Here is a 14,983-nt window from a genome sequence, read left to right on the forward strand (position 1 = left end):
GACTTATTTCTTTGAGCCCAAAAAGGATGGACCATTGCTGGAAAATTCACTGTGTATCTATAACACACTTTCAGCTATTCATCCACACAATGATCAAAATAACAATCAATTCCTTCAATGCTGAGTTCAGTGGAAATAGTAAACACTCATAATAACAGCCCCATCTTCTCACCACCACACAGTTTCACACTGAAATATATATCCCCCATTACATGCAGGTAGCTCAAATCCATTCCATATACTGGAGGAAAATAGTGCTTTACTGCGCTATTTTAAGACAAGGACTGGCTTGATGGGAGTTCAATTATTTCTGGAAATGTATTTGGGTTGGTTAGAGAGTAAAACTTAACCGAACTATTCTGCATCATCAGTTTTTCTAAGGCAAGGCATTTCTTGATTAATATTTTAACAGCCATGGTTACATTGTCTGCACATCTTCATCTTTATAAAAAAAGAAAAAAAGAAGAGCTTTAAGAAAATCTCAGTGTAAATGTGAAAATGAAGTGTTTGTTCCTTGAGGAAATTTTGATTCAATATTTCTTCCTCCCCCTATCTTCTAATGTAGAAGATAAAAATGTATGTGTATAGCAGGATTAAAAGAGAGTTCTCTGCGGAAGGGGGATCCTCTTGACCTAGTGAACAAACAGATGAGGGGTCGCTAGATCAACCTGGGACAGATACCAACAAAAAGGAAGTAAGAATTGGGGCCCCATCTTGAGGAGGAATTAAGTTGCCAGGTAAAGTTCTGAAAAATAAGAACGAATCACTCAACCTCAAGTGTCTGATGCAAATAGGTGGGCAGGAAATATGTTTCAGGAGCTTGTTCCTTTCTGACTATAAAGGACACGACCACTTCGCACAGTCCTAACAGAGGCTCCACCTACGAAGAAAGGTGGGGGCGTGATTCCTGCTAAAGGGCTTTTGGATGGCACTTGTTGATACTTCCGAATCGACTCTCTGACTTCCGAATCGATTCTCTGGGCAGCGGGGGGTGGGTGGAGGGGAGGAGCGCCCCTCGGGGGCCCCCGTCTCGCCCTGCGAAATGGTCAGCTTCGATCTCCGCCTGTAGAAAATGTGCAGCAAAGCAAAAAGAAGAAGAAACAAGGCAGACACGCCGCCGTCGCTTCAACGCTGCACTCGTTCCCGTAGCCGAAGGTGCAGAGTTGACGCGTATGCATGAATAAAATGGCCTGAGGGCCTCCCAGCAGGCCCGAGTTGCAAGGGCTACAGCGTCCGTACAGGAATGGCACGCGCCTTGCATCGCCGAAAAGGCATGCACAAGCACAGGTGCAGCAAGGGGGCACTCATGCAATCCATGCATGTCCACACACGACGCGCGTGCCCCTAACGGTATCCCAAACCTATATGTTGTGTCCGGGCTGTTTCTCCGCCTCTCTATCTCTGTGTTCAGAAGATCGAGACTGAGTCCCGAAGCGGCGAAACCGAGCAGATTCTGCGCGTTTCTAAGGTGGCTGATTCCAAGCAATTTCTTGCCGTGGGGGTAGAGAGGAACGAGAAAGAGGACGGGGGTGGGAGGGAGGGGATAGCCAGACAGATCCGTTTTCTCCCCAGCCTTGGTTTGTTTTCTTTAATTGGTCCTGGGGGAGACAGCGGAATGGGGGGAAGAGGCCAGGCTCCGCTCAAGCACAGTTGATTTAATTGGATCCTTTTTAACTAGAGGGGAATCAAACGGTGGAGAGAGGGAGAGGGTGTGTGTGTGTGGAGGGACACTGAACGAGCAGACAGATCGTTGAGATTTAATCCAAGGCAAAGGCAGCAATTGCAAGCGGATCCAAGACTCTATCCTGGGAATTTGGAGAAAAGGTGACCGCCCCGAGGCGAGGCGGAGGGAGCCAAGTGGTGGGAAAAGCAGACTGGGTTTTAAAGGCCAAGGTGACCGGCAAACCGGTCAAGTTACTGATGCACCTTCTAACGGACATCAAAGGGACTAGATCTCGAATTCTGTCGCGCGCAGCAGCTTAAACGCTCCACAAGCGGCGCAGAACTGAAGATGTCGCGCGTTTGCATTTGTTAAAAAGTTACATTCTTCTAGTTAGGGGTGGAGCCAGGACTTGCCACGCCTTTCCTACCGAGCACCCTTTGGTTTGCAAGTTAAAAGCCGCTTTCCTCAAGTGCATCATTCCCCCTTCCCGAAATCACAGCGCAAGTTCGAAATGTTATCTTCTCATCTGCAGAGAAACAGGAGGAATAACGCCTTTTGAAATATATAGGGAATTCAGAAGGGTGGGAGGAGAAGAAGAGGCGATTTCTTAAATGCTAAAACGCCAATCGCAAAGCACCAAAACTTTGGGGGATCTGACCTGCTAGTCGGACAAAGTGAGCGGGAAGTGGGTTGAGAGAAGGCGAAGAGGAGGTAAACAACTGGAGCGAGGGCTGTGCGTGTCTCCAGTCCTCCTTGTTCCACCAAGCGGGGGGGGGGGACGGGGGGACGACGACGATGCGGGGGGGAGACGAGATGTAAAGCACTGCAGCTGGGCAAGTTCAGCCTGGAGAGAGATCGAAGCTCGGCAGCTGCTGGAAGAAGCTACGAGGGCTTGCTTCTTAAAAAGAAAGAAAAAGGCACATCCTTGCATTTAATTAATTACAAAGTCGGATCCACTCACCCCAGGAAAGAGAGAAAGAAAAGCTACAGGCGAGAAGAAGCAGAAGAGAGCATTACCTATCCGCCCAGCAGCTGCATCTCAGTCTTCTCCATCCCACCCCCTCCCCGCCCTCATTACCCACGCACACACACACACACACACACCCTCCTCCTCCTCCTCCTCGCTTCCCCTTGTTCATTCCTGGGGTTGCAGCCAGAGGCTCATTAGAGGAGGGAGGGTGAGGACTCTCTCTCTCTTTCCCCTGGATGTGTCGCTCTGTCTCTCAAGTTGGCAGGCAGTTTGGGAAGCTGGAGAGTTCAGAAAGCACTTGACGTTTCTTTCTGAACAATACGACCCCCCTTTTCTCGAAAGGATCGGGGGCGCAAGCAGAAGGGGGGAGCCGCAGAAGTTTCTCTGGATTTGCTTCGCCGCTGGTTCGCTGCCTCCTCCGGTGTTTTCCGATGGCTTTTTAATTTTATTTTTCGCTGTGTTGCCGTCGTGTGGCTGGGCGTGAGGAGGGGTCTGTTTATTTTCTTCTTGGAGATCCGCGGGAGCCTGGGAAGAGGGAAGAGAGGCGGGTGGGGCGGGGGGCACGCGAGAACTCTGGCTTGTTTTTCTTCCCCCCACCTCCTCGCACCTTTTCTACTTGCAATTACTGCTCCCCTTTTGGGGAGGGCGGATATTTCTCTTCGTTCAAATTGACTCTGTGCGTGCTCGCGTGTAGAAGATCGCCAGCTTCCCGAGAGGCATCGGTTGAGTTGACTTCGCTAGCCGGGCTGAGGCGCCCTGTGCTCGGCCAAGCCTCCTCTCTTCGGAGCCATCCATCCCCTTTCTACTCCGAGGCCGTGGAAAGCGGTGCGCAGGGAAAGAGCATTTTCAGGAGAAAGCCTCTTCCTCCCCCTCGGATCCACCGCCTGATGCTGTCTGGGCTTTTCTTTTCTTTCTTTTTGGTTTGGTTGCTCTTCTTCGCTGGCTATGACGCTTCTGCCTTGAAGATGGAGACTATCTGGGTTTTATTCCTCTCTCTGGTCCCCGTGTACACCAGGGGACAAGGGGTCTATGGTAAGAGACGTTGGGTGACTATGATTTCCGGCTTGAGCTTTGGGGTGGCGGGGGGGGGGGGGAGGCAGGCAGGCAGCATTAAGCTATGATCGGATCAAAGTTTTGGGGGTGGTCTTTGGGGTGGGGGAGCACCTGCAGCGGCGGGAGAAAGTAAACGATGCAGACCGAGCCGGAATGGGGAAGGGGCGGCGGATTGATGCAGCAGTAGGGTTTCCACCCGCCCCGGTAGCTACTTCTTAATTCCTCGCCTGTGTGCCGCCGCCGCCGCCGCTGCTCTCCCACTCTCTCCCTCCCCCTTCCAGATTTACGAGTCCGGAGAGATTATGCCTTTTTAACCCTTTCCAAACCTTTATCTGAGCCACGTGGAAAGAGATCCATGCCCGCACGGCTCAGCTACGTTAAAACAAACCAAGTTATTTCTTAAGAGGAAAATATTCTTAATGGGGCTTGGGGAGGGGGGAGAGGAAAGGATGTCTGTTAAACTCCGCCGTTCCTCTTTGGGGGAGGAGGGTATTTGTCGTGGCGACGGGTTGTTCCCCCCCTCCTCTACGCCTGTGTCTCCCCCCTCCCTGCACCCCCGATCGCTCCTTCCCATCACGCGAAGCACCCTCCGCCGCCGTCCCCTACTGTTCTTCCCCCGCCGCCTTTTCCCTTTGCCGGGAACGCCGGTTACTTGTTGAGGCCATTCAAAGAGACGTTTGTACGTGCGCCTGGAGCGCTAGAAGGAGGCGGGCCAGGCGGCTTTCCTTAACGTGAAGCCTTCGCAGTTCCTTAACGCCAACAGTTCTCAAACCACCAGCAACAGCAGACGCTGTTTTGATCGCGCCGGGCTTGTAGCAAGCAGGCCCGCTGTACGGTGAGGGAAAGGACCCGCTCCCGTCCTGCGTCGAGGCGGCGGGCGGCATTCCCGGGGCTCGCTCCCTCGCACGCGAGCCGAAGACGCGGGAAGGTCCGGGTTCCGACAGCCCCGATCGAGCCGCCGAGATTTATTTATTTTTTTGAAATGAAGCGGGATCCGAAGCAGTTCTGCAAAGCGTTAACGCGCATGCACGGGCGCTGTTGCTGTTGGGAGCCGGGGCCCCCCCGCGGGAGTTTAGATGGACGTTTGGGGAGCGACCGCGATCGAGGAATATAGATGGAGGCTTCTCCAGGCGGGCATGGCTGGGGGTAAGAGAGGGCGCGCCCTCCCGCTCTCTGGGCCTTATTATGCTTGGTGGGGTGTTTGAGATCTAAGCTTGAAAGGGGTGAAGTGGATGCGTCTTCGGTTTCCAGCGATCGTCTTCCATGCACCTGTTTAAAATGACGCGGGTTGTGAAAGAGATCCGTCCTACGACCCCAGGAAGCTGGCAGAGGACAGTTGCTCCGTTTGCAAATAAATGCGCGCACAAACACGCAAAACTTGCCAGGGGGAAAAAAACTGACGCGCACGTCGGTGATGTTCCCAGAAGTAGCACAAAATTACCGCTCGGCTGTAGCATCAAGGAAGGGCCGTGACACGTGTGCGTCTGTTCTGGACGCAAGGGATGGACTGGCTGCAAACGCTCGATCGCTCGCTCACCCGGGCAAGCACACAATCTGTCACTGCTTCTATGTGGAGATCTGCACTTCAATCCCATAAAAAATATTTTAAAAACCTCGCAGGACTTAACAAGTCCACATTATTTTTGCCTCACAACTTATTTGTGCGTGCTGTAATGTCAGTTACGCTCTCCTCTTTCCACCGTCTCCCCCAGGGCCAGTCCTAGGATCAAGAGCACCCTGTGCAAAGAGCACCTTCAACCCCTCCCCCCATCATTTTATTCATTTATTATTAACATTTATATACCACTTATTTGAAGAGGCATCAAGGCACAGCCACTGAAAACCAAACCTTAGGGGGCGGGGTTGTTGTTGTTTTTGCAGTGTTGCCAAGATGTACATAAGTGTTTATAATATTTGGTGATGTTTCCTCAAAGTAAAGCTCTGTTCTGCTGGCTTAAATCTAGAACAAGTAATATCAAACTAGAAATTGGAGAAGAAGAAGAAGAAGAAGAAGAAAGCATCCATAAAACCTGATTGATGGAAGTTTGTTTTGGGAGGAAGTTGGTTTTTGTATTTTTGTCTACCCGAACCTGAAGAACTTGGGTGGGTGGGGAAGGTGACAGACACTTACTGCTTCATGTTTTGATTTGCCCTACCTGCTGCAATCAACACCTGGGTGCCCCTTTATCTTGGCATCCAGGGCAGGTGCTTAGTTCGCTCACCTCTAAGGCTGGCCCAGCAACCCCCTAGAGGAGGAGAGGTTAGGAATAATAGACCTCCAGTCATTTATGTATTTACAATATTTATATACCGCTCCCCATTCAGAATTTCGGAGCAGTGGATATTATAAAACAGAATAAAAACACATTAAAGTTAAACAGGAACAGCAGTGACACCAGTATTTAGTTGATTTTACCAAATGATGCGTTCAGTTCACTCTAGTCTGCACTAGAGCTGAAGACTTTGTAGGTCACTTTAATGATGCATTTAAAAACAGAAGGGGGGATGATTCTCCTTCTCCTCCCTTGGGGCTTGGATTGTTAATTTGAGTTTAGTTTTATTTTGTGAAATAGCTGCTCTAAATAGATGCTATTTTGCTTCTGCTCCTTCCCACCCCTGTCTGTCAAGAGTTGGGGGGATTTACAGTCTGGAGGGAAATTACAAGAGGCACCCAAGAGCAGTGAGGTGGGCTGTGTAATGTCTTTGTGGCAAGAAAAAAAAATTGTGTGTGCAGGTTTTTGCATCCCCATGGGTATTTTATATGCTCCTAGGCAAACTTTTTATTTTTAATTAGCCTGACTGCTGCAGTCCAAGCTGAACTAGTGATGGGTTTGCTTTCAAAGGCCTCTTCAGGCCCTTTTAAGAATGTCAATCTTCTTACACCTCTGGTGTCTTCTAAACCTTAGACCCTAGCTGTTATTTCTCTCCTAGGCTTTCTCTCTCTCTCCCTTTCTAGTTCATTTATTCTTTTGCTTTTTTCAAACTTCCAGATGTTTAGAATAACATCCCGATGGTATTTTAGGCTGAAAGAGAGGAAAGGCAGCATAGAAAACTGAAGCCGACTGAAAAGGATGCCCCCTTTAAAGCGTACATAGTACACAACTCCTTATTTATTCTGCGTGTGTGTGTGTGTGTGTGTGTGTGTGTGTGTGTTCTCTTTTGCTTCCTCCGTTGTACAAATAAACAAAATCTATCTGCCGTCTCTACTTTTCTTTCGGCTATATATTCCATTGAGAGACTAATGGTTTTAATATAGCACTGTTTCTCTATGTGTGGTTCAGCCAATTGGTAGCGGCGCATCACAAACTTTCCACGCTTCTCCCGTCTCCATTCACAGCTGTTTGTTTTAGATGGTGAAATGGGAGCTATTAATGGCTTTTGCAGTCCTGTACCAAAGCTGTTACACTTGCAAGAAAATTTAAATTTGGATTAGAGACTCCACCCCAACCCCTTCCTCCTTTTCTTTTGCCCTAAATATTGGTCTTGAGCTGTAGCCCCAAGATAAATATAGCATGAGTATTTCATGTTCTGAATGCTTGTCTCTTGTGGTGCTTAATGTGGAAATGTTGGGAATTCAAATGTTGCATTTCGGCGCACTCCCCCCCCCTCTTTGTATTAGAATGCTTAGGAAAGAAGGCAGTGGGAGGGGACCTACATACTGGTATGAAGGCTATAAATACATTTTATCAGTCTCAATCTAGTGAGATTAAATCAGATTAAACCAAATGACATACCCCTTAAATAATAACCCATGTGGACGTTCATAACAGGCGTCTGCTGTGGTTTATTGAAATGGATAGAATAAATATACCATGTGTTAAAGGGAAACACTTGGAGTAGAGATTCTGATGAACTGGGCATCAAACTACTTACTTGCTCACTACTTGAAGAGGCTTGTTATACAAATTGGTGTTTGACAGGATGACTGAACAGTGTCTAAGTCCCAATCATCTTCTGTTTTCTTAATTATTGGTTACCATCTGTTCTGCACGTTTTTTAAAAAGGGCATTTAAACTGGCCACAGTAAGGCTAGATCTACACAACTGCTTTATAGCAGTGTTGAAGTGCACTGATAACTGTTGAGGCACAATCCACATTCCATACACTGCTTTCATAGTGTTCTTTCCTGCTTTTTATTCCACATTTGTAATGATTTGACTCAAGGTGAAGATCTGGCATAAGCCTCCTCCTTCCACTTACCAGAAGGCAAGGAATCCCCTCACTTTCAATGACCGTGTTCACATAGAACACTGGTCATATCTCACTTGAACAACCCCCTCATATAATTTAATTTAATTCCTATCCTTTTGTTGCCATAGGTTGGTTTATACTTTGTGGAGGTCACTTAATAATATTAATGTGGAGAAGTGGGTGCTACCGTCAATAACAGAAAAAAAAAAGTGCTGTCAGAGAAAATCACCCCCAGTCACATTGCAAGCTGCTATCCATGAATGGCTTGCCATATGATAATGGTTCCCATGTGAAGAGATTTATTATTATTATTATTTATTTATTTATATAGCACCATCAATGTACATGGTGCTGTACAGATAATACAATAAATAGCAGGACCCTGCCGCGTAGGCTTACATAATTGGTCCAGCCCTACCATTAGGAAGAGTGAGGCAATTTAGGGCATGTCTACATTGGGGAGGGGAGGGAAGGGGGGAGGATCTCATGATATGCTGATTGTGAGATCCTCCCCTTTGTCCACATGTGGCGTGTGACGTCCAGGGACGGAGGAGGACGTTGTGCCGGCCATTCTTTTTCTGAAGATGAGCACATGAGCATTCCAACAAAAAGGTCCATTTTTAAAAAACAACAACAATGATCCCGCTCCCGCCCCCCCCCCCCCCCCATGGTCATGGAGCACCTGAAGAGCTCCGTGCCTGGTTCCTGGCTTCTCTCATTTACTCATGAGGAGCTGGGATGAAACCAGGACGGCCGCCCACACCTCCCACGGTCTTGGGACGATCCTGAGACTGTGGGAAAAATTGAGCTAAAAGCCATCCAGGTTATCCCGGGGAAATAAAGGGATCTTCACTCCCTGCCCCCGGGATCCCCTGTGTGTCATGTGGATGCACAGGGATGATTCCGGGGCAATCCCCAGGATAAGACATGGTCTAGACATGCCCTAAGCCAGCTGATTTGGGGTGTCATGAAAGGGCAGCAAATTTAATTTACTTTATTGTATTTTTACTCTCAGGGAGAGACACTTTTGGAGTTTTCTCTTTCAGGAGCTATAATTTAACCAGCATTGTATTCTATGTACCTTGACCTGTGGGTGTGGTTGCCAGTTGCTGTTCTGCCTCAGGCAGCAAAATGTATTTTCTTGGCCCTGGTAGTGGTTGTAACAAGTAAATCTTATATCAGAGGCAGTGAGCCTATATACATGGGTGGGAGGATGCCATTGCACCATGTCCTGCTTGTAGGTCCCTGGTCAACAGCTGGTTGGCCATGGTGTGAACAGAGTACTGGACTAGATGGACCCTTGGTCTGATCCAGCATAGCTCTTCTTATGTTCTTAAATGGGTCCCTGGGTAGGGATAGCTGAAATTGTCAGTTTCGCCTTTTTCCATATTCACTTTGTTTTAAATCTCAAAATCTTGCCATCCTAATGTGTAGAAATTTGTAAATTTTGGTAAATTCTTATCAAAAATGAACTGTAACAAAATGATCACCAGTCCCTAGTCCTGAGAGAGAAGTTGGAATAAAAGAAAAACAGCAGTATGTCCTTGTCTGCTCCTGAACCAGGCAGAAATGGCCTCTTTCCACTCTTTCCCCATTGCAACTTCCTGTTAAGAAAGCAGGACAGATGAGAGTTCTGGAATCGGTTCAATAAACGTAATCTGCTAGGGTGCTCAACTCTTCAAAAGCTTTTCTCAGGGAAGACTTGGGGTAGGCAATGGTAGGCCAGAGGCAGAACGTGATGAGTCCAGGGGGTAAAGTCCATGGCAAAATATCTTGGTCAAGCTGCCTCTGAAGTTTATTGGATTTTCATACCCCAATAGTGGTTACCTATCAGAATACGGTTGGACAAATGTAACAATGGATGGCTCACAACCATAATTCCTCCTTGGTGTGTGTATGTGTGTGTGTGAACTCCCTCGCTATGTATTTTGTTCATGGGATTTCAGCCACAGCTTCTTGTAAGCAAATGTAAAGTGATGCACATTGGGGCAAAAATCCTAACTTCAAGTACAATCTGATGAGATCTGAGCTGGTGGTGACCGAACAAGAAAGAGATCTTGGAGTTGTGGTGGACAGCTCAATGAAAATGTTGACCCAGTGTGCAGCCGCTGTCAAGAAGGCAAACTCCATGTTAGGCATTATTAGAAAAGGAATTGAGAATAAAACTGCTAGAATTGTACTACCTTCATACAAATCTATGGTGCTGTGTTCAGAATACTGTGTACTGTTCTTGTCACCTCACCTAAAACAAGATATTTTCTGCTAAAAAAAAGAAAAGGGCAACTAAGGCCTTAGCTAGACCTACCTGTAAATCCGGGCTAGAGGAGGGGAGATCCCGTGATGCAACTATCCCAGGATCTCATCCTCATTCACATACGAGGCGCGACGAGCTCTGGAGGAGAGCCGTCACGCCCACCATTTTTAAGTTTTAAAGGGCCAGCAGCGCTCCAGTGACAGCAGGTAGTTGTTTATTTTTTAAAAAAATATATATATTTTCCCGCTCCCCCCACCCTAGCCTGGATGGGTGCAGCGCTCCTAGCTATGGGTAAGTAATCGCGTGAAGCCGCTTCAACAGGCCACACGCTTGCAGTCTCGGGCTCAGCCTGAGACCGCAGGAAAAACCAGGCCCAAAGTGGTGCCCATTATCCTGGGGCAAGGGAGGGTTGATCCCTACCTGAGCCTGGGATCCCCTGTGCGTCATCTGGGGTCGTCTAGCTAAGGCTTAAAATGATTAAGGGACTGGAGCATCTTCCCTATGTGGGAAGGTTACAACAGCTGGGATTGTTTAGCTTGGAAAAAAGGAGGCTGAGGGGAGACCTGATAGAGGTGTACAAAATTATGCATGGTGTGGAGAATGTGGATAGAGAGACATTTTTCTCCCTCTCCCATAATACTAGAGCTTCAGGTCATCCCATGAAGCTGATTGGTGGGAGATTCAGGATAGATAAAAGAAAGTACTTCTTCACACAGTGCATAGATAAACTATGGAATTTACTACCACAAGATGTGGTGATGGCCACCAATTTAGATGGCTATAAAAAGGGGTTGGATAAATTCCTGGAGGAGAAGGCTATCAATGGCTACCAGTTCTGATGACCACATGCTACCTCCAGTTTCTGAGGCAGCAAGCCTATATGCACCAGTTGCTGTAGGACATAGGTGGGAGGGTGCTGTTGCACTGTGTCCTGTCTTGTGTGTCCCTAGTTGACAGCTGGTTGGCCTCTGTGTAAACAGAGTGCTGGGCTAGATGGACCCTTGGTCTGATTCAGCATGGCTGTTCTTATGTCCTTGCGTTCTTGAAATTGACTATGCGTATGCCCCCAAACCTCTCTGCTAGGTATCAGCTGAGAGAAACAACTGTTTTACTAAATAAATAATGTCACCAGCTGGATGAAAAATGTATTGAAGGTGGGTGGAAAGATGGAGATACTGAAAGAAGGGAACAACCCCTTTTTCTGTCCAAATAGTTGGTTGCCATTTTTTCCCACTTGTGTTTAAAGTATATATATGTAAGGAGAAAGAAGCAAGTATGTTTTGCTTTCTATTCTATCCTACTCTGTTCTAGCACTTACTTTAAAGCAGCTTTTCCCAACTTGGCACCTTGCAGTTGTTTTGGACTACAGCTCCTATCATCCCCCAGCCAGCCCATCCTTTGGAGCCCAAAATCTTTTGAGAGCAGGCATTTGCAGCTTAGCCTTGGGCTGGGAAAGCTGGGCTGCTGCTTTGTTTACTTTAGAAGCAGGACTTAACAAGCCTTGATAGGAGTGTTTTATTGCTAACACGGAACAGCTGACAGCCCAACTTTCTCAGCTCATGCTGAGGAAAAGGCCGTGAGTTGGCAGTCCCCCATCGTAGTCTGCTTGCAGTAAACAAATCAACACCTTCAAGGAACATCATTCCAGTGTGGAAGATGGGAGGTGAAAGGAGGATCTTCAAAGGAGCACATCGACTGAATATCTGAGAAATGGCCCTTGAGCACCATCAGATAGAAGTCTCAGGCCTTAGCTAGACCTAAGGTTTATCCTGGGATCGTCCGGGGGTCAACCCTGTTCATGTAAATGACATACAGGATAACCCCGGGAGCAGGCAGGGACGACCCCGGGACGATCCCAGGATAAACCATAGTTCTAGCTAAGGCCTCAGTCCCTGGAGACAAGGAAAAGTAGACAGAATATGCACTGCAGGGAGCAATTCTTTCTCTCACTGCAAAAACATAAAAGTTCTAGTTGAGTGAATGATTTCCCACTTTCTATGATTATGGGGTCAACTATATTTCTGATGCTGACAGCGTTTATAGTGGAATAATCTGCCTGTATTTCAATGTCATGTGAGTAGGGCAAGGGAAGGTGTGTTAGGTTTTACCATAGTGAGTTATTTTTGTTCTTGATTACTATGCCTTCAGACCCTCTACTCTCCAAAGCTATGGTGTTGGGTTGCCACTTTTTTGTTAGCTCCTTTTCTGTACTTCTATAGACAGCTTGATGTACAGACATCATTAGATGGTAAGACTTAACTCTATTCCAGGGGTCAGCAATTTGTGGCTCTCCAAATGTTTTTGACTACAACTCCCATCAGCCCTAGCCAACATAGTCAGTGGTGAGGGATGATGGGAGTTGTAGGTCAAAACATCCAAAGGGACACATGTTGTTCACCTCTGCTCTATGCCATGCTAATTTTAGCGTGTGAAGTTGATGATAAAGGCACATGAGCAGGCCAGGTCAATTTTCTTTCTGGCAGCTGGTAAAGCAGGACCTCTTTTGCCCTGAAAGCACATTAGGGTTTACTACCCTGTGCAAATGCACAGAGAGTGAATGATGTTCCCAAATTTGGTGAGTTGAACTTGCAGCATCTTCTCTCTCATTTCCCATTGTCCAGATGTTCTACAAGCCATAGAACAAGGTCAAAATGTATGTGCTGCAGGCTACTTACCATTAGTGAGTGTTTTGTGACTGGCTATGGGCAAGCCACCCCCGCCCCATGCCAGCCACTTTGTGTGAGAGCTCCTGACTCTCAAAATCTAACTGTGGCCTCCTACCCAAAGAGATTGGGGACCCCTTTAAAGATACCTTAAGTCTGCTTTAATAGACATTGCTTCCATCTTCATTCTTGTTCTAATGATAACTGTTTTGGCTAGGGTTTGGAATCTATGAAGTAGGCAAAAAAATATAACGTTCCTTGTGGTAATATATATCTTTTTCCCTGTGCTTAGACTGCCTTCTTTGTCTATTGGATTTTGGCTATGCATCTTCTAGGATGCTGCCCTTATCTTATAGCAGGATATGTGAGCTTTGGTGCTGCATAAATATATAATTTTTTGCCCAGATCTTTTTTTACTCCCTACTATCAGATTTTTGTTTCCTATGAACCAAACAAGCCTCATGTCAAACATGGATTTTAGCTTTTGTAGAATTATTGTGAATGACTCATGCTTCCTGGTTTTTTATTGTAGAGCCTAATCATCCCTGCCCTTTTCACAGCATTAGGTCAGTAAAATACCACTCCAAACAACCCCCAAACAACCCACAGAGCCATCTTAATATTCAGTACTTGGAAATTGACATTATCCACCTGACAGGTTGTTTGCAACTTACTGGTGGAAGTCAAAATATTTCACTAGAGGTGTCATCAGAAACCACTATCTTATGCTAATTTTTGTGGGAACATGAAGACAGATGTTGAATAATTTGACATGAGCAACATAGCTTAGAAAATTATCACTATGTCAGGGTTTTGTCAGATTTTTGAGGAACTACATATTTCAGAGAACTTGAAAAGACAGAGTGAGTGAGGGTAGTGTGTGTGTGTGTGTGTATGAGAGAGAGGGGTGGGGGTGGGGATATAGTACCAAAGACAAATGGAGGTATTTGCAGTAGCAGCTTGGGCAATTCAAAAAGGATCTTTTTTTCTGAACTAGTTTTTGTATATGACTTCTGCAGACAGAGTTAGGGTTTGTTTAGACAACTGTAGATTACTGGAACGTTGCAGAAGTTGTTTCAGGATTGTTATCCTGAGCCAACAAATCTAGTTTGCACTGTAGAGTGTCCCACAGAGCCTCACCCATGACCTTCTGCTTACTGTTTCAATTCATTCTTAGATCACTATGTGCTTGCACTGAATTGTCTACTCTACCTGCATACCTAACAATAATGTTCATGCTACTGTTTAGATGAACGCTTATCCTGACATCAAAGCCACAATGGCAAGAGTCCCTAATTATGCAGCGGTGATTGATCTCCCTTTAACACCCTGACTGTATAAGCAAATTGAAGGGACTGAAATGAATTGAGGAGTTGTTTTCAAAAGTAACTATTGGTATCACCGAGCCCGTAAGAAGTAGTTTTCTGTACGCCAGACAAAACTGGGAATGGATAGGTTAGTGACAGCAACCCCACAGAGTAGCTCTCTCTAACATAGCACCTTCCAGATTTGTAGTACTACAACTCCCATAACCCAGCCAATAGCAATGTTGGGTGGGGATGATGGAAATTGGAGTCTAACTAGGGATGTCAGAAAAATCCACAGTGGAACCAAATGAGTTCCAATTTTTATGAATCTGTCTCCGTAAATTCTGTAGGGGGTAATCTACAGATTACGGACTTTTTTTTTTTACTTTCCAGAAAATGTAGTTGTAGAAAAATATGTAAAATTAAAAAAAAACACCCCACAATGCATTTCTCCAATAGACTAAAGCATGAAAATGTGCATTTGGGGGGTGGTATTTGTGCAAATTCAGGAAATGGGGGGGGGGAATCTAATCCCACCAATGAGCAGACAATGGAATGAGAGGCATCTGACAATCAGCAAAACACAGTCAGAACAGACTCTACAAAATCTGTACATCCCTAGGTCCAACACACTTGGAGGATGTGATGCTGGGGCAGTTGCTGTAGATTATAACAACAACATTTGCCTGTGTTCTTCACCAGAACCTGGGCTTCAGGTCAGGGTTCAAGGCCACATTGCGCTGAAGAACAGATTCATGCATCAATCCCCCCCATTACTTTCTGGCATCGCACACAAGTTACTTGATGTCATCCTCTTAAGACATATTGTTAAAGATGCTGAGAAGATAAACTCAGTGGTAATATCAGTCTAATATGGCTAGT

The 14,983-nt window shown here is 46.4% G+C and overlaps 1 protein-coding gene across 1 annotated transcript in view; it reads left to right on the forward strand.

Moving 5' to 3' along the window:
* The first annotated feature begins 3,559 nt into the window (after positions 1 to 3,559).
* Positions 3,560 to 14,983, forward strand: part of MDGA1 (MAM domain containing glycosylphosphatidylinositol anchor 1) — a 311,837-nt gene continuing 300,413 nt past the window's right edge. Inside the window, exon 1 of the mRNA XM_063125616.1 lies at positions 3,560 to 3,665. Coding sequence (XP_062981686.1) covers positions 3,599 to 3,665 — 67 coding nt within the window. The 5' untranslated portion in view covers positions 3,560 to 3,598. The remainder of the gene's footprint in view (positions 3,666 to 14,983) is intronic.

The sequence above is a fragment of the Elgaria multicarinata genome, chromosome 4 (genome assembly GCF_023053635.1).
Source record: "Elgaria multicarinata webbii isolate HBS135686 ecotype San Diego chromosome 4, rElgMul1.1.pri, whole genome shotgun sequence".
Taxonomy (NCBI): domain Eukaryota; kingdom Metazoa; phylum Chordata; class Lepidosauria; order Squamata; family Anguidae; genus Elgaria; species Elgaria multicarinata.